General features: G+C 44.0%; 1 protein-coding gene across 3 annotated transcripts; it reads left to right on the top strand.

Moving 5' to 3' along the window:
* Positions 1–17,652: 17,652 nt before the first annotated feature.
* On the top strand, positions 17,653–22,231 carry pex16 (peroxisomal biogenesis factor 16). Of its 3 annotated transcripts, none has more exons than XM_076990527.1 (11): positions 17,653–17,904; positions 18,198–18,233; positions 18,784–18,857; positions 19,368–19,501; positions 19,883–19,983; positions 20,100–20,180; positions 20,293–20,442; positions 20,678–20,750; positions 20,877–20,999; positions 21,168–21,232; positions 21,339–22,231. In XM_076990527.1, exons 1-11 carry the CDS (start codon positions 17,778–17,780, stop codon positions 21,395–21,397), a joined length of 1,023 nt encoding a protein of 340 aa, XP_076846642.1. In that variant the 5' UTR covers positions 17,653–17,777; the 3' UTR covers positions 21,398–22,231. The 3 variants fall into 3 exon arrangements, with proteins under 3 accessions (XP_076846642.1, XP_076846630.1, XP_076846637.1); XM_076990515.1 differs by having other exon boundaries at positions 18,784–18,872; XM_076990522.1 differs by having other exon boundaries at positions 17,655–17,904; positions 18,784–18,860.
* Positions 22,232–22,599: the final 368 nt, after the last annotated feature.

Below are 22,599 nucleotides of genomic sequence, written 5' to 3'. Positions count from 1 at the left end.
TGAATTGAAATGTGGACAAAGGTCAAGAAGAAAAATAATTTTCTTGTTACTTTTTTCAAGCATCGACATGTAACATCACAGCAGATGTTGGAAGACCCCTGACAGGCTAGAAACTGTGTTCTTTCAACTTTTGCCTTTTAATCTTTGCAGCCATCAGTGGGCTCCTCGGCCACCCAGGTCCATATGAGGCCAGACATGAGGGAGGCAGCCCAAAGCAATCAAGCAGGTCCAGCTTTAAAGCAGCCAATGTCAGCAAATGGATCCCAGAGAGAGAGGAGACACAGAGACTGAGAGGGACTGACAAAGTAAGAGACAGACAGTGAGTGAGTGAGTGAGTGAGTGAGTGAGTGAGTGAGTGAATGAGTAGTTCATCTATGGTCTGTTATGGTTGCTATGGGTTTTCTGGGTGTAAGCACTTTTACCTTAGCATCTCTTTTTCCTTCTCTCTCTCTCTCTCTCTCTCTCTCTCTCTCTCTCTCTCTCTCTCTCTCTCTCTCTCTCTGACCACTGTCAAAAGTTTTATAAGGATATGACTTAACGTTATTATATTCATGGGCCTCTCTATAAACACACACAAGAGACTGGGTGGAGGGAAGGTCTTTACAGGTCTGTATCCTGCGCTGAGAAGAGCTCTGAGCTCACAGGAGGACCTGTGCAGACCAAACATGCTGAAACATCAGACTGAGACCAGTAGAGCCATATTAAGACTTACCCACAAAGTCCAAGAGAACAAGCTGCCCACATAGTGTATACTGAACAGAAACATTGGGTTTTTTTCAATTTTGCAAGAATAAATACAGTTTCATGTTTTTATAGTCCTGTAGGTTTTAATATTTGGATCTCTTTCTCTCTCTCTCTCTCTCTCTCTCTCTCTCTCTCTCTCTTACACACACACACATACACACACACACACACACTCACACAAATATATACACACAGAGACACACGCGAATTTATGCCCTTTGCTTATAAGGTGTCTTCATAGTCAAGGATAACTCCTGGCAATTTATAGTCAGGTTGCATTGCTGCTCAAGGACTATCAGAGTCCCAGTACATGCCAGGGTGGCGTGAATGCTAAATCATATCTGTGGCAAGGGAGCGCTTTCATTTCAAACATGTTATAAATATAACGATCCACTAGAATATGGCTCAATCGCCCTCAATATCAATATCTGATGGCCTTGAGGGGGAAGGGAAATGAAAATGTAGTTTAAAGTCCACTATAAGGCATATTACATCTTAGCCAGCACGGTCCAGTTTGTTTTACAGTGTGTGTGTGTGTGTGTGTGTGTGTGTGTGTGTGTGTGTGTGTGTGACAACTGTGTGTGACAGGAGATGGTAGAGAACAGAGCAGGAAAGGAGGAAGGGAATAAAGTTATACTGGCTTCAATCCTAGCATAAAAAAACAACAAATATCCTTTGCAGAAAATATGGAGTTGAGCGTGAGGTTTGGGAGGCGAGTGCTTCACGGGGCGCTTTCACTGCTCTGTACGGAGATTGTTGCCCTCTGATGGATATAGACTCATATTGATCAGACAGTCAGCATAGTCCACATTACAGCTGAAGTCTACACTGACTAAAAACTTTGCCACAGTCTGGTAAGCATGCACACACAAATGCACACACACACACACATATACACACATGCACAAACACACGCACAAATACATATATATATATATAAACTGTACAATATATACGTTTATGCTTGTAGATGCTAGATTTCGGATGGGGTCAATATAAATCTGGAGGGGACATGTCCCCCCCGTCCCCAGTGCCATCTGCGCCCCTGTATATATATATATACTGTATGTGTGTGTGTGTGTGTGAGTGAGTGTGCATATATATATATATAAAACTAAACGGTAACTTTATTAGAGACACTAGTCCTTTTACAATTGAAGCTTCCCTATATGGAAATTAGACACGAACCCACAGTGAACCATTAAATCAATTTCAGTATGAATCCACATTGAACAGAAATTACAGCAATCTGAACAACATCAAATGAGGCATAGTCACCGAAGCTAGTATTTCACAGCCTGCCAGACTTGTGGGGTTTTCTCATGCAGCAGTGTGAAGGGTATACAGGGAATGGTGGAAGCACATAGAGGAAGCATTTCCTGCAAAAGGAGATTCTGTAGACGTAAACAATATGCTAATGGAAGTGGGTCACACGACGACGTCACTAATCGCTCAGACAAGCAAACTGCAGCTGAATGCAATGCTGGTTCTACAGTAAACGTGACTGAACGCACATCTTGCCATTCCTTATCACTGATTGGCTAGAATGGCAACAACATAATCATTGCTGTCTAAGAGAATTATTAAGGCAAAACTGCTGTGGGCAAACAGGCTTCACAAACTGCATCACTAAGCAGCCGAAAAGCATCACCTGGTTAAATTAACCGGGGGGGGGGCTTACCTAAGCAGTGTGGGCAACTAAGTTCATCCCTTCACAGCAGCTTTACACCCTGTAGCAGAAGAACAATTTCAGCAGGACAGTGCTCCATATCACAAGGGCTGCACAGACATGGATTGCTTATGCAGGGGTCACCAACGTGGTGCCCGCGGGCACCATGTCGCCCGCGGGCTTGTTTTAAAAACAGCTCACTATATTGCCATGCACCAAAGCGCTGCATCGTTTATGTTTTTGCTGCTATTAGCGATTGTCCGCGGTTGCTAGCGGTCTTCCCGCTTAACAATTGACACGAGCACACGAACCCAATCGCCCCCCGCTCAACAACTTTCGTTCGTGCACTCAAAGTAAAACAAAACACTGTGGAATATTTATGCTCAGGAAAAGCTTTTAGGGGTAAATATTCGTCGACAGCTGTGGCCAAGTGCCCACTGCCCTGGAGGACGGATCACGGCTGACGTAACTGCTCTGTGCTTGATGTGCACACTGGGTAGAGGAGATCGGTTAAATCACTCTCCCCGGGAGAGATCACCGCTGCACGTCAGCGACCCCATTAGTTAAGGCAGCTGTCAACACGTCCTTCCTAAAATAACTACACTACATCCTTTTTCTCTGACTGTATGTTTCCTTACATTCAAGGTAAAATTGCAGCGCTAGTCGAGAGAGAGACACACACTCACACACAGACACACACACAGAAACACACATATACACACACCTATAAACATACACTCTCAAACAAGCTCAAACCCACTCAAACACATGGCTGAGGTCCTATATTGTATGCTGAGGTATATAGGTGATAAGCATTAAATACCATTTAAATACCAGTTCTGTGGGTATATAGTAATGTCACCACCAGTTAGCTTTTTTAGCTTCTGTTCTCTGAGAAGCACCTCTACCTTTGAGCAATTCACACCCATCACAGCTCAGAGCTCACCTACAGCAGACTAATCAAGCCCTCGTTATACATGATTTAAAGTCAATACAAAAGTATGTCAGTAATTTTGAGCAAAGGGAAGAAACGAGTGTGTGTGGGGAAAGGCAGCTGATTAAACGTGACATAGACATGTGAGCATGTGAATGGGGTTTGTGTGTGTGTGTGTGTGTGTGTGTGTGTGTGTGTGTGTGTGTGTGTGTGTGTGTGTGTGTGCATGGTGGGGAGGGCTGTTCTTTCACATGTGCACACACACAGCTGTGTTTGTGTGGACAAAGAGAGATTCTGCTGTTGATGTTTTTGTGTCTCACACAGCTCTCTGAAGACAATCCCCCCCCACCCCACACACACACACACACACACACACACACACACACACACACACTCATCACTCACAGAACAGCAGCCACTGCAACACAAGCATTCTAGATTAAAGAAACAGCACCTTGTACAGGTACACATGCCTGCATGCACAAAAGCACACACAAACCCCATATCCAAAAACAAACCCTTGTGTAAGCATACACACACACACAAAAAGTACGTACAAGGAAAATCACTCCGACACACACACACACAGCCACACACGTTCTTTGATGTGGAAGCTCTTACAGCATCAATGATGTGTAGCACAGCTTGGCAACAACAGCCACAAAGGAAGGACCCCATCATCTTCATAATCAGCAATGATACACATCTATAATGAATCCTATCATTGTGATCCAAGCCCTGCCATCTGAAAACAGACACAGTCATATTCACACACACACACACACACACACACACACACACACACACACACACACACACACACACACACACACATCCAGTTAGCTCTTATTAACACACCTAGATTGCGGAGTTATTTTTGCTGAACCAGTGGCCCACTTTTTTAAAAGTGGGATTACTGAATTAGAACAGCGTCACACACCACATTTGGAAATGTTGAGTTAAAGGCCCAAACGTCTGTCTTCTGCAGCACAGTGGTGATTTCAGCAAGTGTGTGCTGTTTCACATGCCCCATGTCAACATTTATTTGTCAAAGCCAACTGTCAACAGCTTGACAACTGACTTGACTGAGCGTTTATAATCACTAGTGCAAACCAATCAGGGTCCCTTTTCCCCTGCTAGCAGCAATAGAAGTTTGTTCTTATTACTAGTGACCTTTCACCTCTGAATATCCCACATGCTGAACACTAAGCCAGGATAAAGAAGCAGCGTGCCGAGTGGGTTACCCAGATGAACTGATTCTACCTCGTGTAAGTATGTGTGTGTGTGTGTGTGTGTGTGTGTGTGTGTGTGTGTGTGTGTGTGTGTGTGTGTGTGTGTGTGTGTGTGTATCTTCGGTGGTTGGTTCATAGCCTCACATCATGTCAATGGGGATCAGTCAGCTGAGCTTTGGACAAGATTACCCAGCATCCTCTGCAGCAATCAAACTCGCCGAACGTTGAATTCCTCCCAATCCCTTAGCATTACAACAATCCAACATGAGTCATCCCTGATGTTAAAATAGACCAACCAGCAGTGACTCTTTCAAATGCTCAGGTGTACTGCTCTGCTGATCTAACCGCGGTCCTGATGCCAACGGCTTTGCTCTTCAGAACCGCTTCTCCATCCCCGTGCTTCATCTCCAGCAGTAAACAGTGAATCACTCTGCCTACCCCGAACCTAAAATATAGCTAATGTTACCTCACATGCAAGCAGACTACAGTGTCATGGCAAAGCAACTGCCAGAAATCTGTGGCATAGAAACTCGAGGACACGGAAAGACTTGAGATAAATGCCACCGCCCTCCTTTCTAGGAGTGTGAGGCAGGTTGTAAGGGTTTGGAGACTTCCCCTATTATTTAATGTCACAACTGCCAACAGCCTGACAAAGCTCCAAATGAGTTGATTTCATGTAAAAGACCACACGGGGCCCTTAAAGAGTCTCTTCCTCCATTCTCCTCTTCTGCTCCTCTTTATGCCAAGTGCCAACTCCAAGTCAAGAGGCCGCACTGATCACCATCAGAAGATTGAACTGTTCCACCCACCACAGCAGGAGGGGGGAGGGGCAAAATGAAAGCGCTGTTGAAGAAACTTTATTTGTTCTTTGAACTTTCTCCAATTCATCACCATGGTGACAGGGGGTTAGATTGGATTGGGGTGTGCCTGTTGTTGATGGGTTTAATGGTGGCGTTCAGGTCACTCACTGGGGCTGGTGGGCGAGCATGCCCAGAGAACACTACTGCAGAGACACTGATAGAGACGCTGACGGAGACGCTGACGGAGACGCTGACGGAGACGCTGACGGAGACTGCCACTGCTCTGGCTCATCTGAAACTTACACACCCATTTCAGGGACACCGTAGGGTTTTGGTCCTGTTCAGTCAATGTGTTTGTGTGTGTGTGTGTGTGTGTGTGTGTGTGTGTGTGTGTGTGTGTGTGTGTGTGTGTGTGCAAAAATGAGGTGTAAATTTAATAGATATAATTTACAATTCATGTCACCATAGCAAAACCACAGCCGAAACATAAACATATAAAGTTCCCCGTCACGTGATTTTACCAAAGGAAGCGGATGGAGCTGGCAGGGTCAGGCTGCTGGGGGCTCCCATGCTCGTGATGGCGTTCGGAGCCCAGCGTAGCTAATCGTGTCCTGGAGCTGCAGAAGAGGCACAGGGAGGCAGGTCTCGGAGCAGTGAGCTTCAAAAGGAACAACCTGACCCAGTACAGCTGTTTATAGACCTCCCCAGCGCACCCGGCGTCATCAGGCGGGACGGTTTCGCCACACACAAAAGTCATTCTTTCTCTCTCCGCCTCTCTCTCTCCCACTCTCCCTATCTCTCTTTCCCCCCATCTAACTCTCTAAACAATGACCACGTGGGAGTTGACGGAGTGCCCGCCATGTTTAAGAAGGGATTTGACATTTGTGACATCAGCATTTATGTCGAGGGAGCAAACAAAAACAGACACAAAGAGAGAATAGAGGGAAGAGAGTGTGTGAGATGGAGAGGACGTGTGTTACACAACAAACTCGGGGAGGGAGGTGGGGGGGGGGGGGGGGGGGTCACTGAGCAATGTTGCTGACCTCTTGTCAACAGTGTCAATGAACCTGCCCGTCTGACCCGACCCCTGAAGCGCAGCAATTTCAGCAGAACCGTTCGGTCACGGCCGAGGAAGCTGGCGCCGGGTCCGTCTAGGACCTCTGAGAGATCCAGGCAGACACGGAGTGACAGAAGGAACACTGCACAGGCAGACGAGGTCAAAGCAAACCCTGTCCTGATTAATACCTCAGCAGGAACAGCAGAGCAGAAGTCTGCGTCAAGACACGACTCCCGGACACACGACCCAAACAGCAGTGAAACCAGAAAATCCAAACAGTGTGGACAGGAAGCAATTTCAGGTAATTTCACCAAATGAGAATGAGGTGGAGCAGGTCCATCAGTCGTAGACATGTTTAGCTGGGGACATGCAGGATTAGAAAAAGGTAGATGAGGATTGTCTGTCCAATTAGGTGGCAAATCAGAACACGTTTTTTTTTCCTGTACTGAGAAAGACAAATAGAAATGGATTCTGGAAAAGGCCACAACGATAACACCTGAGAAGAGTCAGCAGTAGTCTCCATTAAAGCACAGGCTGGAAACTTCAAATAAGAATTAATTTCCAGATATAGCCAATCTGGATATAACCATTTAACAAAATGTGTTCCTTCAGGTAAGAATATGTTGCAAACCAAGTTTACCTCTAAAACATGGATAAAACTGATTTAACAGCATATATATATATATATATATATATATATATATATATATATATATATATATATATATATATATATATATATACATATATATATATTGTGACGCTGGACGGAGGAGGCACGACGAGCGTCGAGTAGTGCAACACAACAACGTTTAATAAGAACAAACACGTGAGGCTCCGTGCGGAGGGCAAGCATAAACAGACAACACTCACACAGGCACGAAACTTAGACAAAGACGAGCACAAGACATTGCGCGAACGCACATTAAATAGGTGATTAACACAGACCCTCGTGATCTCGAGACAAGGCACAGGTGCAACTACGAACACGCTCACAAACAACCCACACCCACGGAAGTACAAACATGGACATAACAGCACGCAGACGACATAACGACACGCCCACAGGGAAGGGTCCGGAGCTGTGACCGTGATATATTGCTGTTAAATCAGTTTATATATATATATATACACACACAGTGGCGGACTTAGCAATTTGGGGGCTCAAGGCGAAATTAGCTAGGGGGCCCATCAACATTAATATGCGAAAAATAAGTTAGCTAGTCAGGGGGCCCCTACAGTGGGCTGCAGTGGGATGGGCCCAAGGCAGTTGCCTAGCCACGCCTCTATGCAAAGACCGCCTCTGTATATATATAATGTCTATATCACCTGTGTTAACCTACATTAGGTGAGTGCATTGTAACGATCAAGAATGTAATTCAATAAGGATGTAATCACCATAAGCATCCGAAACCTGTTTGAAAAACCAGAAACCAAAACATGGAGGCATATGCAGCTCGTGAGGTTGCCATGCCATCACAAGGTGGTGTTAAGCTGTTAAATAAGGGGGGCAGCTGGCTATGCTCCGTCTAATCCGTCTAATCCATGGAACAGGAAATGAATGTCAGCTAGAGCAACACCAGTGAGATCACGTTTGATAAGCATGAATATTTAAAATAGGGCTTCCTACAAACACACATGCAGACACTGAAAACTTAATCTCTTTCAACCTCATCTCTTGCACACTACACTTACGCTTGCTGTCTTTCCCTCTCACACTACAATCACACCTCATATGTCTCACCAGCCAGCCAGCAAAGAAGAGTAAAGAAAGAAAAGCAATAAAAACCTGAAGAAGGAGAAGAAAAACCGCGATTCATCCCTCCGTCGTGTTGTTAAGCTAGGAGTAATCCATTGAGGACTTCCCTTGCAGTGAGCAATTCTTTTCAGTGGCATCTGGGTGAAATCCCCCCAGCACACAGTTAGTCTCAACCAAGCTGCTGAGTGTCAACGAGCTGTACCAACAAGGCCCGGTTCTCTGCTGTTTCAGCACCAAGTTAGGTCAGATGCCTCCCCAATACCAGCCCACTGCACAGGGCCACAAGCTGGCTGAGACCAGAAGAGTCTAACGAGAACATCCTGAAATAGAAGAATCTTCTCAGATCATCCTATAGAACAGTCGGCATGGGTCTCGCACTTGGGGGGAGTTAATATTACAGGATTTTCTGCAGAACATTCCAGAAATGTGGTTTTGACCCACTGTTTCCTCCCCAGACTATCAGCCATACTCTTGCTGAGGGGGTGATGAGCTAATCTTTATAGTGCAGTTTCAGTGGGTAGCAGACTTGCTGACTTGACTAATACAGACGCTGAGTATCCCATCATCTCCTCCTCTCACCTGCTTATATTCACTCAGGGTCGCAACATCTGGAGTAGCAGGCAGCACTTTTCTGGTAATGAGAAATTTGAGCTCTAATTGGGATCCTGGAGGAAGAGGATCCAAATTAGACTGAAAAAGCTGAAATAATGGTCATTTGAGCCCCACACAATGAGGTCTCTGTTGGGAACATGGGCACAGATTATGCTTCTCAGGTCTGTCCATCACAACAGAGTTCTTGCAGGACTTGTTAGAAGTCCTCACACTCCCTTGCTTTTTCCTGCTAAGACATTTTGAATGTTTCTACCTCTCACCCCTCCTTCTTCTTTCATTGTCTGGAGGCATAACAGGATCTGTACTTGGCTGACCTGCCCTAAATTCCCCAGGGGAGTGTCTCAAGAGGGGAATCCCCTGTGCTTGGCCAGGAACAGCTGACAGACAGACCGTGACAGGATCGACGGCGCTGGTTGCAATGCGAGGACGTGCCGAACATGCCGAAAGTCCTCCTGGGTTCCTTCCGTATGCCGCAGACGCTGGTGTTTCTTTCGGACGAACATTCGATTTTCGGACCTCGTCAACACAGAGACATACGTCTTTAGTTCCTCAAAGCCCAGAAGCAGCGATCAAAGGCAGTTCAATGGCTCAGATAGAGCAGTGTACAGGAGCCCTAGTCAAGTATTTCATCAGCAGGATGGTTTACAATTCCCAAGTATTTACAGCCCATTTTCGCAGTGCTTTGCTTTACAGCCTCTGTAATACAGTCGTACTGATTCATGAATGCACAGCCCAAAAGAGGTGTAGTGCCCAATTACAGCCACTGGTTCCTCTTCCATCTTCTCTCTCTTCCAACAGCAGAGTAAAGATTCTCCCTGTGTATTTCCCATGAAGGAGGTGAATGACGCCTCACTCAGCCTAGGGGCGATCCCACATAACTGGTCAACTGCATGGGCACCCTGGCATATGAGTTTATGATTCTCCCCTAAACCAGGCTTTTGCAATTAGGGCATAACTAGATGCCAAATCATAAATCAGATATATTGTTAAACTGATCATGTTTATGATATAGAATTAAGGAAAAATGAATGTTGGCTGCAGGAACTTACAAATGCTTTTATTACCTTATGGCCGGATTATTGCAATGCAATCTTATCTGGTTTCCCTGCCAAATGACTCAGTAGGTTATACACAAAAACCCTCCTGCTTTGGATCTTACCCAAACTAAGAAATCAAAATATATACATTCTTACAAGTGTTCACTGTTTCCCCAATTCATATTAGCTTGACTCATTATTCATAATGATCTGAAAGGGCCTGACCCATCATATGATCCAAGCTCATCATAGTCTTAGATCTTTCATTCATGTCTTCATCTATGACGGCTCAGTTGAGTAAACACACCTGAGTTAAGCGGTTCAGGACTGGCCTCTGTGGGTTCAAGATCTTTCTTCATCATGTTATTCACGTCTTGTCTTGTTATTCAGATTCTTACTCATAAAGAGTTTTATTATATGTTGTGTTCATTCTTCTAATAGTGCCCACGTTTGGGGTGAGTTTAAGCTGTTGATAATCTGTCTGATGTTTATATTTGTAAATACTGTATTAAATATAAAAATACAGAATCTAGATAGATAGATCTGTATCTGTATAGAAAAAAACTGTTGATAAAATCATTTTAAACAACTGAAAATATATATATTTAACTTTAGCATTCATCTCTTTATGAGAATGGGCCTAGTCAGTGCTGTGATCAAATGTTACCTGGGATTCATAGTTCATAGAGATAAACGGTGTGTGTATTAAGGATGCCCATATCACAGAACACAGTTGCAGCATTATGAGCCTTGTACCACCACGATCCTTCTGCACATGTTGCAGGTACTTTTAAATGCAACGTATTTTATGTAAGATGAGAGCAACAAGAAAAACCAAAGTATGTAGTGTTCCTAGTTTGGTACAAAAGAGCACTTTCTGGAGTATGTGGAAGGAATGTTATATATAGTGTATGGACTCACACACACAAGATTTATTTAGAAAGCGAGAAGGGGATACGTGTGCTTTTAACATCAGCTGCTTCCACACAGATCTAATCTGAGTCATTTCTCCTGCCATTAAAGAAATCAAAGCTCTGCTTAGAACTTTGATATGAACAGGATAGCCTGAAATGGCTCTTAGTTCACCAGAGAAAGGATATGACGACATCTGACCAACCTTGGCCAACTCTTGTACACTCTGACAAATTGTAGAGGAAAGCTAATATATGCTCTGTAGAGTGGCAACAGAGAGATTCTGTGTCACACAACATGAAGCACGCCAGAACTCAGACAGTAATTCTCTGGAGTGCAGCCCCTAAGAGAAAGGCAGAAAGGAACCTGAAGACAGTTGCAAAAGTGCCGACCTCAAGGGATGATGCTGTTTACTGCATTGTGTCAAAATGGCAGTCGTGGAGTTTGGATATGAGGGAAAGAACATCACCAAGAGCACCTTTACGCTACAAATCACTGACGATAACGCAGGCATGAAAGTGAACAATCTGACAGGTTCACGTGGCTTGTGTGCAATGTGAAGAAAGGAGGACTCTAATATGACAGCTAAACAAATACACTTCACACGTAGGCCACTCCAGGGGTGTGTGTCCTGTCACTCCTCAACGTGTCACTGGTTGTATGCGAAAAAAAAAAAAAAAACACACATTAATCTGCCATTTCCTCTAATACCTCTCGTGATTGCATTCTCTCTCACCATTTCAGAAGGGTTCAGAGAAAATTGACAGTGTTAATACCTTAATCTCCCTCATTGCACAGAACATGGAGAATAAAAGTGGTATTTCTGTGCATCAACAGTTACAAGACGGGTAAATGGACACTAATCCATTTTCTTCCATCTAGCTTCAGAGGGGTCATTCAGTGGTCATGGGGTGTGTAATTTAGGGTTTCTGTCACATAGAGAGAGGCAAGAACAGCATACCTTTCAGACCATTTGATTAAGGGATCCTTCCTTTGATACATAACTCCACCTTCATTGGGGTCTTCAAGGCCCAGTTCATATGAGTTCTGTCACCCCTCCCCAAACCCCCCCCCCCCCCCAGCCTCCACCCCCTTTACGTGTCACATAATCCTTCATATCTTTCCAATCACATCAGTGCCATTGTATTTGATGCCACAACCATGATTTATTACATACTATAAACTTAAAAAGAGTTTTACAGTGTCTTGATTGAGGAAGGCCACAGCAGAGGAGCAAAAGGTAAAGGAATATAAAGAGCACTTTTCTCTCACCAAAGTACTTAAAAGCTGAGGCAAAAAAAGGTCCATAAAAGAGTCCAGCCACACCGGCTCTCATCTGCAGGAGTTAATTATCCAAAGAGTAATAACGTTATCAAGAGTGTGTGAGAGCTACCTGTCACTGTGATTTATACAGCCTACCTTTCTTACTTTCACTCTCACACACGGTTTATCCAACTTCTCAAAATCTACACACACACACACACACACACACACACACACACACACACACACACACATACGCTCACACGTATTTTCGCTGAGTACCTCTGCCCTTCAGGACACATAAATTCATCAAATTGCAGAAATGGGCCTTTTTCCTTTAGAGGTAAGTTGTTAATCTTCCTAACACTGCAAGTTACTCTGAAGTACTACAATGTGACACAGTACCATGCAGCACGTGAGAACTTCATTCTCTTCATTCATTTACATTACATGCCAAGAGTGCTCAAGTATGATGTAACCTATGTACTATGATATAATATATGCATTTTGTTGAACCAATACATGCTTAAATATTTGTAAAACACTTTATACTGATGATAATCGTGTGATACAGCTCTTATCATCATATGCATTTAGCTTCATATCTGTGCGGGTCTTCCCTTGGAATGATTATGTGATCAGATGCAAAGCACTTTGTAAGTCACTCTGGATAAGAGCGTCTGCTAAATGCCGTAAATGTAAATGTAAATTATGTGACTCTCCCATGACAGTGTCGCATAGCTTTGCTTCTTCTGATGGGCAGCATGTCCAGATGTGAGGGAGGATCGGTGCTCTAAACATCTCTCTGTGAGCCTGCTCAGAATTTGGCAATGAACTGCGAATATGGATAGAACGGAAGTTGTCATGAGTATTTGCAGAAGACCAAAGCACTCATGTTGAGCTGAGTCCTGTGTCATTGGTAGAAAAGGCTGTTCCTTCTCGGATCTGCTAAATGCAGGTTCTGCTCCCATGTCACTCCTGTGAAATTTTGGATTACTCTAATCCTGGATGCAGAGGTTACATTTAAGATTAAACTATTTTTTCAATAAAACAACAATATTTCAATCATTAGCTGATGAACCCATGCATGTGGTCCATATCACAACTGAGAGAATCAATCTGATTAAAAGGAACAGGGATGGAGCAGTGTGTGAGAGGGGGGGGTGTATAACTGGACCCCTGGGAAAACAAAACTCAAACTCTGCACAAATCTGAATGCTTTGGGACCCAAACTGAGCAAATTGACTCTCCTTTATCAGAGCAAGCCAGGAACGTCAAGCAATTAAAAAATGTCTGATAAATGAGAATGCGTTGGTGAAGATGATGAAGATGAGACTCGAGGTTACTATTAGTTTAAGAAGCAGGGCATGCTGCAGATATCACAGCTAAATACGGAGCATAAAGGCATCACTTGAGAGAAACAGAGAGAGAGTGTGTGTGTGTGTGTGTGTGGGAGTGATAATGTCCTAACTAAATCCTCCATTCACACACTTGGAGACATATATACAACAGTCATGTCAATGTTGACCTTTGGATAGAGCTGGATTCATTCCCACTGAGATATTGGGGAGCACGAGCTGAGGAAGCAGTGACAGAAAGGGAATCAGCCTTTAGACATTCAGTTCCTCATCTTTACTGCCCCTTCACTTCAGTAATTGATCATTATTCTTTAACTGAATTGCCCTGCAGAGCAAAGACATTATCAGCTAATTACTGAAGAAAAGGCTAAATTAATTGCTGGTGTAGCTGATGGCTTCAATTACACGGTCACATCTCTATTAAAAACTTCTCCATTACAACAAGCTTCCGCGGTGCCTGGAACTGAGCTGGCCTACCTGCTGCAGCGACGTGATGTGTAATCAGCTAATCGAGCGAGCCATGTTTGGACTCCTGTCTTGCTCTAAATGAGGGGGGGATCTATCTCTGCATGGCAGCTCTTTAGAAGGAACCCCTAGCACTGCAGCCAGCAGCCCATCCTACCCTACCTCGGCCCAGGTGTGTCGGTACGCTCGCCTTCATTACGCCCAGATGGGTCAGGTGTATGTGCACGCGGCAGATTTCATTAGCGTGAGATTGCTTTCTCAGTCGCACGTCACGGGCTCATGGCCACACACACACACACACACACAAAAGTACGCGCATACGAGAAAGCGGGAGAGGGTGGCGAGAGGGGCGTGCACAGCTGGCGCTGTCGCTGCGATTCGCCGTGGTTCTCCATCTCCATTTTCGTCGTGCAAGAGGTTTAGGAAAAAAACCATGGAGGTGGGTTATCTGCATAAAACATCAGCGCGAGAGAGCGGGAGATGGGCACGGGCCAGACGGCTGAGGAATTTCCGTGACACTCGCTCATTTAAAACACCTGATGAAAGAACTGAGAATCAATGCTTGCGACCCCGGACTGTGTGTCTGCTTCTTTTTGCCTGTCTTATTTCCTTATCATACTCTATTTACAATGCATTTGATCACAGCTGTGGAAGAGACTTTGGGCCATTGGGGATTTTCCATGCTTAAACAAAAAACCAGCTAAGCCCCACCAAGGTTCTGTCTGTTTCTACTATGGTGGTCTAGCAAACCAATGACTGTCATGACTTTTGGACTGAAGGTTTGCAAGAGCAAGAGACTTTTTGGTAGTCAGCTATTGATTTTTGTGAAAGGACCACACAGGTTCAAGTTACTTTTTAAACATGATTGTCAGAATATCAAAAGAAGAACCATCTATACTTCAAGCAGATTTTCATTATCTGCCTGCAATCCAGAGGCAAACATAAAAATTAAAAAGATTAAAATGCTACACAGTTAATATTTTATCAATCTGGTTAAGTAGATAGAAATGAATTATTTACCACAGAGGCATAAGCCATCAGTATTCCTGCTAATCAGAAGCTTCCCCAGTGAGTTGGGTGGTGTCTAATGGAGGTTTCCCTCTGCAGCTGTGCTAGAGGTAATTTTTACTGCCAAAGGTTGGCAACTTCTGCTAATATGTAAACAGAACACGACTGGGCACAGCAGAGCTTCCCAACAGGACGTCTGAGGACATTTTCACACCACAACTACAACCTCTTAAAAGAAATACATTTTAGAAACTGATGTTTTATTATGTTTTTAAAGTTTTGGGCATTTTATTAATAACTGCAATGTATGCTTCATAATACACTCCTCCACATATGTGAACACATGGTGGAATTTAGAAACACCATCTGATTCAATTTTCCATCTTCTTGAACGGATTCCTGTGGAGAACATCAAGAGATTGAACTGAACAAATAACAAGACTGGGGTGAGGACACAGAAAATTCTCATGAGATTGGCTTTCCATGTTTTGATGAACCGCTTCATAAGGCAATTGATCGAAGTGTGCGACTTCATCAATATAACCCAACAGATTTGGATTGGCCCTAATAAGGAGAGCTCAGGACTCAATATAGACAATGTAGTAAAGCAGTGACAATAACATACTCCCAGTGGTATTAAATCCCCACGAGTGACTGACAGCAACAGAGTGCAGTCAGTGCTCAGCCCAGAGAGGGCAAAAGGACACAGCAGTACTTTGTCTTTGTCTCGTCCTCTCTGACAGCAGTGTGGGGTCTGCAAGTCTTTTGAAATAAAGAGAAGAGACGAGATGAGACAGTGAGGCAACTAAGGGACATTTGGGCAGCTAGGCCAGGGCGGGGAGGAGAGAGGTGACGAAAACAAACTTTCCTCCCATCGTAATGATCACTCACATCTGATGGATGACTGAAAATGCAGTGCTACTGGGACAGAGCTGCCATCAAACTGCTGGGTTAGATCATGAACGTCATCCTTCACTTTATAACTGCAGACTCCAGACTAGCTGCAGCTCCAGGGGGAAGCCCCGGCCTTCCAGCACAAATTGTTTAAGTGCCAAAACGAGATTTCTGACCGCTCAAATCTTCTTCAAGGAGAGTGCTTAACCTATACTTACAATCCATCCTCAACTATCAGCCGCACCAATTAAAAGTCTGAATAATAACTGAATTATTTTGAACAGTAGAGGATATTTTGGAATTGAATCATCTGCATTATATTCTACTACCTGACCTCTACTGGAACAATGTTTCTTTGACAAGAGAAAAATTGAATAGCAAAGCAGATAAGCAAAAACACACTGTACTGATAAGAAGTTTCTGAAAGCTCTGCCAACTTGCCATTTATAAGAGTAAATCTTCTTCTTCTTCTTCTTCTTCTTTCGGCAATTCCCATTTAGGGGTCGCCACAGCAGATCAAACACCTCCATCTGGCCCTGTCCTAAGAGTCCTCCACTGACACACCAGCCACTCTCATATCCTCTACCACTGCATCCATAAACCTCCTCTTAGTTCTACCTCTCCTCCTCTTGCCTGGTAGTTCCATCCTCAAGACCCTCCTACCAATATACCTCTCCTCCCCCCTCTGTACATGTCCATCCTGTCTATCATTAAGATTCATTATCATTACCCCTAGAATGAAGAAATTCTGCGTGATTTGCAGTCAGAAAATTAGCCTACAAATGTACAAATCCTACAAATCAGGAGTCACCAAGAGATCAGACGCAGTTAACCCCCCTAGCCCACTTGTCTTGGTTACCACTGCAGTTACCTGCAGTAGTTTGTGTGTAGTACAAGCCTACACGTTCACTTTACGGACACAAATAGACAAATACGAAGGATGTGTGAAGTTCCTCTGTCATACTGCATACCGTGCATCTACAACGTTCAGTGCAGAGCAACGCTGCACTGCTTAGCAGTAAACGTACAAAATATCACAAATTACAAAGGAAAATGCTGGAAAGACAAAAAGGAAATGTTCTGAACTCCAGGCGCACTGTGAGCTGAGGCTCATCATTGCAGGTTCAGACCTGGTGAGATCAGTGTCTACTCATCTTCACGCTGAAGGTTAGCCTATTAAAATAGATGTTTATTTACTAAGGCACTGCTATTGCCCCCTATTCTGTCTTTACTGACCCGCTGAATACCTCTTTATTCTTTGCCCTGCAGCGATATGTTACGCTTGCTCTGTTACAAGCCGACATCAATTATGGACTTTCTTTGCTTCCTTGCCAACGGCAATGAACCAAAAAGTGTGAACTCGTATTGTATGAGGTTGGGTTATGGTAGGCTACTCCACATTCGAGTATTCATTCGTTTTTAGATAGGCTAAATAAATATAGAAGCATAAATAAAACATAAAGGGAGAAACTGTTTTTGCTGCTGCAAGGCACACACATCCAACTTATATTTGTTAAGTGGCCCAGCAGGCTATGTGCCAGTGGACGTTAAAACCGCAACCCCAGCAACTCATTAAAACTGGAAAAATCGATTCTGGGACAACATCTGCAGTCCCTATAATCCCAGTCGCAATTGCCTAGGTTTAGGAGTTAAGAATGGGCTATTTCTTAATAAACAGCTTATAAAAGCATTAACACTGTCGTCGTTAAACGGAATATAACGTGAATTTTGTTCAGACTACATAACAAAACGGCTAGTAACATTTGTGACTATCAATCAAATGTGTGTTCCGTTGCATTTAAAGCAAAATGTGTGTGTAAATGTTGCGCCTGTTCGCATCCCGACGAGGCAAATGTGTGTACTGCGCCTTTAATTACGTCGCACGTTCCACCGGAAGTTATTCGGTTGTGACAAGAAGTTGTTCTGTTGCGACAGGAAGAATATTGTTTTGCGGAAGTGTCATTCACGGTGTTTCGCAGTTCGTTCAATGGAGTTTGCTGTGACTTTAGAGTAAGCGTTATTTATCAGGGACAATGTCAAGAAGCTGTCTAGAGAAGCTTGCAAATCTTTATGAACGATATCAGCAATATGTCACCAGAAAGCCCGCGGCTGCAGCGCACCTGGAGGGCGCAGTGCGGACCATGTCGTACCTGATCGCAGGTCAGTTCCAGCCACTGTGATAAACCTAAACGCAAACCCAGTGTGTTTGAGATTATGGGGAGGGAAAAACACCACATATGCTTGGAATAATTAGTAACTAACTGAACAAACAGAAGAGTGGTATATGTTGCATAAACAACGTTGTATGTGTTAGTTAATGGGCTGCAGTAGGTAACTGCAGATCATTGATATTGATATACAGTATTGATGTTCTAGGGACGTTAGCTGCAGGTTTCATCAGTTGTAACTAGGGGCACTAACCGTTTGTCAATACCATGTTTTTGCTATTGCAGGTCGCTTTGCAGACTCTCATGAACTTTCAGAATTGGGTAAGAATAACTGATGTGATTCATTAAAAACTGTAAAAAAAAAAGATCTTTCAGATCTTTCTACCTCCGCCTTTCTTATACATTGTAATATTATTATTGTTTAAAGGGGAAGGTTAATGTGTGCACATGATTGTCCAAGAATAGAAGTCTCGTGCGTATGGATTTATCTATTATGAAATATATACTTGATATTCTCAGCATGTTGCACTTAAAACCGATTAGAGATTGTGAGTCGCTGCAAATGAAAGCAACGTTTCTTATCGGCAAGCATCCAAGTCCAGCTTATCCCCAGTTTACCACTGGTAGTAAAAATGCTGTGAAAGTAATTGACATAGATCCTGGATATGCAGTAAGAGTTATCAATGTTCAGGGGCTCTTCATCGAAGTCTCCAGTTTTCCCAACTTTGCTTCTAACCTTTCATGATTAGCTAGTCTGTTGAATTAATTATAGCTATAATAAAAATCCAGTAATCTGGACAGGAATTGGGAGACATTGACATGACCACAAACATATTTTGCCCATAACTCATTGTGTGTGTTTGTTTGACAGTGTATACAGCGTCCAACTTATTGGTACTGCTGAACGATGGAATTCTAAGGGAGAGTCTCTCCAGGACTCTGCCGGTGGTAATTTTCACAGTAATGCACCATGCTTACATGTGGTCTTGAAACCACTATACTGTACCGTTTAGTAGGCTAACTCCTACTTTTCTGTTCTCTCTTTCACCACAACATCATTGGCAGACAGTTCATTTATTGCACTTACATAAGCCACCGTTGGAAAGCAGTGGGTCTGCTTACACCTACATCTGACACATTTTCCGAGATCCCCTTATGCCTTTCTTAACATTGAAGAGAAGGACATATTTATCTGGGAGATTCCCAGCCCAGAGTTCTGAAATAAACACATTTAGGGACTGGGGCACTTCCAGTGGTGCGGTAATAGCAGTGTGCAGCCAGGGCATAGCGAGAATGAGATGGGATTCATGAGTCCTTTCACATGGATCTTAATGGATCTCTACTGAGATCACTTGAGACTGTATTGAGTTTATGGCACTGTTTGACCCTTAAAAAAATAAAGTGTGTGTGTGTGTGTGTGTGTGTGTGTGTGTGTGTGTGTGTGTCCTGCAATAGTCTCTCTCTCAGCAGAGGCTGCTGACCTGGTTGTCTGTACTGGAGTATGTGGAGGTCTTCACTGAGATGGGGGCCACTAAACTCGGGGGGGAGGCAGGCCGTTGGCTGGTCATCGTCCTCATTCAAATGGCAAAGTAAGAACCCCAAACACTGGCCTGTCAGGGCCATCTCATTAAAAGCCCAGTTTTGGCATGGTGCAGGATGTGATATCAAAGCATGCTCTTTGGAGCATATGGTGTGTTTTGTCAGTACTACTAGTTTAGGCCAATTATATTTAGCCTGTGAACCTTTGGTGTCACACTATCAAATTAGGAGTGCATACTGATAAGCAGCTGACTGGATTTTAGCATGTTCTACCCTTATCTTATTTATTTTACTTTTTGGCTTTTTGTCCGCAGTTCTTTCTTAACCAGATTATTAAAATATGTTTAATTATGGCAAACCTCAGAAAAAAATATATCACTCTCCCCCAGCACTGTTGCCAAGTGCTTAGTATCCTTCCATTATTTACACAGAGCCATCCTGCGCATCTTTCTGCTGTTGTGGTACAAGTCAGGAATTCAGACTTCACCTCCCATAACCCCCTTAGACAGAGACTCACAGCTGCACAAGAAAGGTAAGGGTCCTTCTATGTACAGGCATTTACATCTAAACAATCCTGGAGATTTTTTTTAGACTTACTTCAATGTTTTTTAGGGGAGATGCTGCATTAATATTCTTCTCTCCAATCAGAACAAGATGACCAGCAGGTGGAGGAAGACCTTGCTTTTGTTGGACATCGCTCAGGGAGAGTGATTCGACCCTTGGGGAGTAGTAAGTAGAACTTGTAATACCCCCCCACGAACACCGCCAGCTTCCTGCGTGTCTTCACACTTGCACCTAAGATGGTGGAACTGACAAGGGACTGTCCACTTTATGCCTCCAGCATCTTCACTGCACGCTCCTCTATGGAGCGTTCCCCGAAGAGAGCGGCAAAGAAAGCCTCAAGAGGAGGAGCTACACTCAAGTCCCACCCCTCTGGGACTGCAGCAGACTGTTGCAGAATCTCTGTATATCTGTCGACCTCTGGTGCACCGTATCCATGCATTTGTTGTCTTTAGGCTGTTAATAATGTCCCAATTCATGGCAAGGGTATGCAGTATATTCAATTATAGCTTAGCGGTGGTGAACTTGCCGTGAGAAGAATGTAAAATTCGGTGCCTCAATGTCCGCGTTCTGTTGCTAAGAAAGAAACTTGTAGGTTAATGAGGGTTCCTTCTGGGATTCTGTCTGAGAGTGTCAGTTTTCTGCTTAATGACACGTGCTCACAGTAGCCAGTCTGGGCCTGTTCGGCAGACGCTCCTGGAAGCCCTGGATCATCTCTGGCCTCCTGGAGGTAACCAGGTAAAAACAATCAAACATTCCCCTTCTCTCATCCAGCCTCCCACTTCCCTTTGGGTCCTCTGTCGGCTTCTCTCTACCCGAGAGCAGCTGTGTGTGTTTTTAAATCGGTTCTGGATCTGTGACCAGTTTCAGCCTGCTGAGCGACACGGCGAAGGGTCTGAACCGGCGAGAGAGGGCCGAGATGAGGAGACGCGCATTCCTCCTGCTGTATTACCTGCTCCGCTCGCCCTTCTACGACACGTACTCCGAGTAAGCCAGCAGAGGAGCACAGACACGACACGCCGCTTTGTTCTGGCTGTGGATGTTCTTGGTTTGGGGCAGGCTGGGGGCGTCATGGATTACATTTTCAGTTCTCACACACTGACTGTTTTCTCCTAGGAGCTAATGCACTTTTTCCTCTGACTTTTATTTTGACAGAACAAAGATCCTCTACCTTCTCCGGTTCCTGACTGATTATATTCCCGGACTGGGCTTGATTGCACGTAAGCACAATATATTACATTCTCTGCACAGCACACGCACGGCTACCCACCGCTCTATACCAGTACTCCCCAGTGGCTCAGTTCTGACCCCCCTCACACTCCTCAGGTCCACTGATGGAATACCTACCCATCTGGCAGAAGATCTACTTCTACAACTGGGGCTGACGCTGGAGGTGAGGGTCACGAGAGCCAGCCTGCACGCAGGACAGGTGGGGGCCCTTAGCTCAGTGTGGCAGGGGCCCCCGCAGGGACTCGGACCCACCTGCGTCAGAACGCCACTGCAGCCGCGTCACTGCGAGTGGGAGACTAGGAGAAGATTGCAGAGGGAGGGATGGTGCTTCTCTCTGCTCATTGACGGGACATGTTATTGCTTTGTTTAGCTAGCGTGATGGAGCGATGAGGTTCTATAACCCTGATACTGATCGTGATCAACTTTAGTTTTAAATGTTTGTTTTTGTTGTTGTTGTTTTTTTTTGGGGGGGGGGGGGTACATTTCTTGCAATAGGCCAGCCCTCCATCCTGTCCTCATACTACAGGTCTTCTCTGTCCATGAATTCCCTTTAGTTCACTTCATTTCAGTGTTTTGAGAGACAATGGATTGATTCAAAAGAACAAAGAGTGAACCCCACTTACTGAGCTCAAGTCAATATTTTGTTCATAGTTGTGTTTTGGACTGATTTACCACCTTCAGGGAGAGGCAGGAATGTGGCAGTAGCCTGAATAAAAAGAAACTGGGTCTCATAAAAGTAGTATGCCCTTTTTAAAGGGTATCCTATCTGTGTGAAGGACCCCAATAGGACTCCTACAAACAAACCAGCCTTATAGGAATTTCTGAATATTGGCTATTTTTTCACTGTGTGAAATGAAAGGTCATCTTGATAATTCAATAAAACTGATAGACTGGTTAATAATACAGCACAGGAAAGTAAATATGCAGACTGTTAGTGATTTTAATCAGGGTGCCTCAAGTGGAAAAAATAAAGACTATACTGAAATCCATTGTGAGAAATGAAGGATAGATTTTGCACACACCATTATGCATTTAATAAATGAGCTAGTGATGTGAAGTGATTTACTCCAGTATTTTCTATCAGAACATTGAGATCACTCTATTAAAACCATCAGAAAGTGCACAGTTAACGATCCATAATTTGAAACACAATTTAAGATTGATGTATTTGCACTAAAAATAAATGATAATTGTTCCAACTCTTCTTTCAAACACATTTTAAAACAGTATTTATATGTATGATATAATGGAGATCTAAAATGTACACCAGGACTTCAAAAGAGTTCACGCGTGAAAGTACGAACCGGTCCTAGTCCTTTGTTGCTGGATCAAAGAGCCAGCCAGGATTGATTCATAT

This window comes from Brachyhypopomus gauderio, chromosome 2 (assembly GCF_052324685.1).
Source record: "Brachyhypopomus gauderio isolate BG-103 chromosome 2, BGAUD_0.2, whole genome shotgun sequence".
Lineage (NCBI taxonomy): Eukaryota > Metazoa > Chordata > Actinopteri > Gymnotiformes > Hypopomidae > Brachyhypopomus > Brachyhypopomus gauderio.
This window is presented reverse-complemented; position numbering and strand designations above follow the sequence as displayed.

Coding starts and splice junctions, on each gene's coding strand:
- pex16 (XM_076990515.1), top strand. CDS start 17,778: ATGTCAAGAAGCTGTCTAGAGAAGCTTGCAAATCTTTATGAACGATAT. Junction 19,502..19,882: donor GTCCTCATTCAAATGGCAAA/GTAAGAACCCCA, acceptor TTATTTACACAG/AGCCATCCTGCGCATCTTTC. Junction 20,181..20,292: donor GATTCGACCCTTGGGGAGTA/GTAAGTAGAACT, acceptor TTATGCCTCCAG/CATCTTCACTGCACGCTCCT.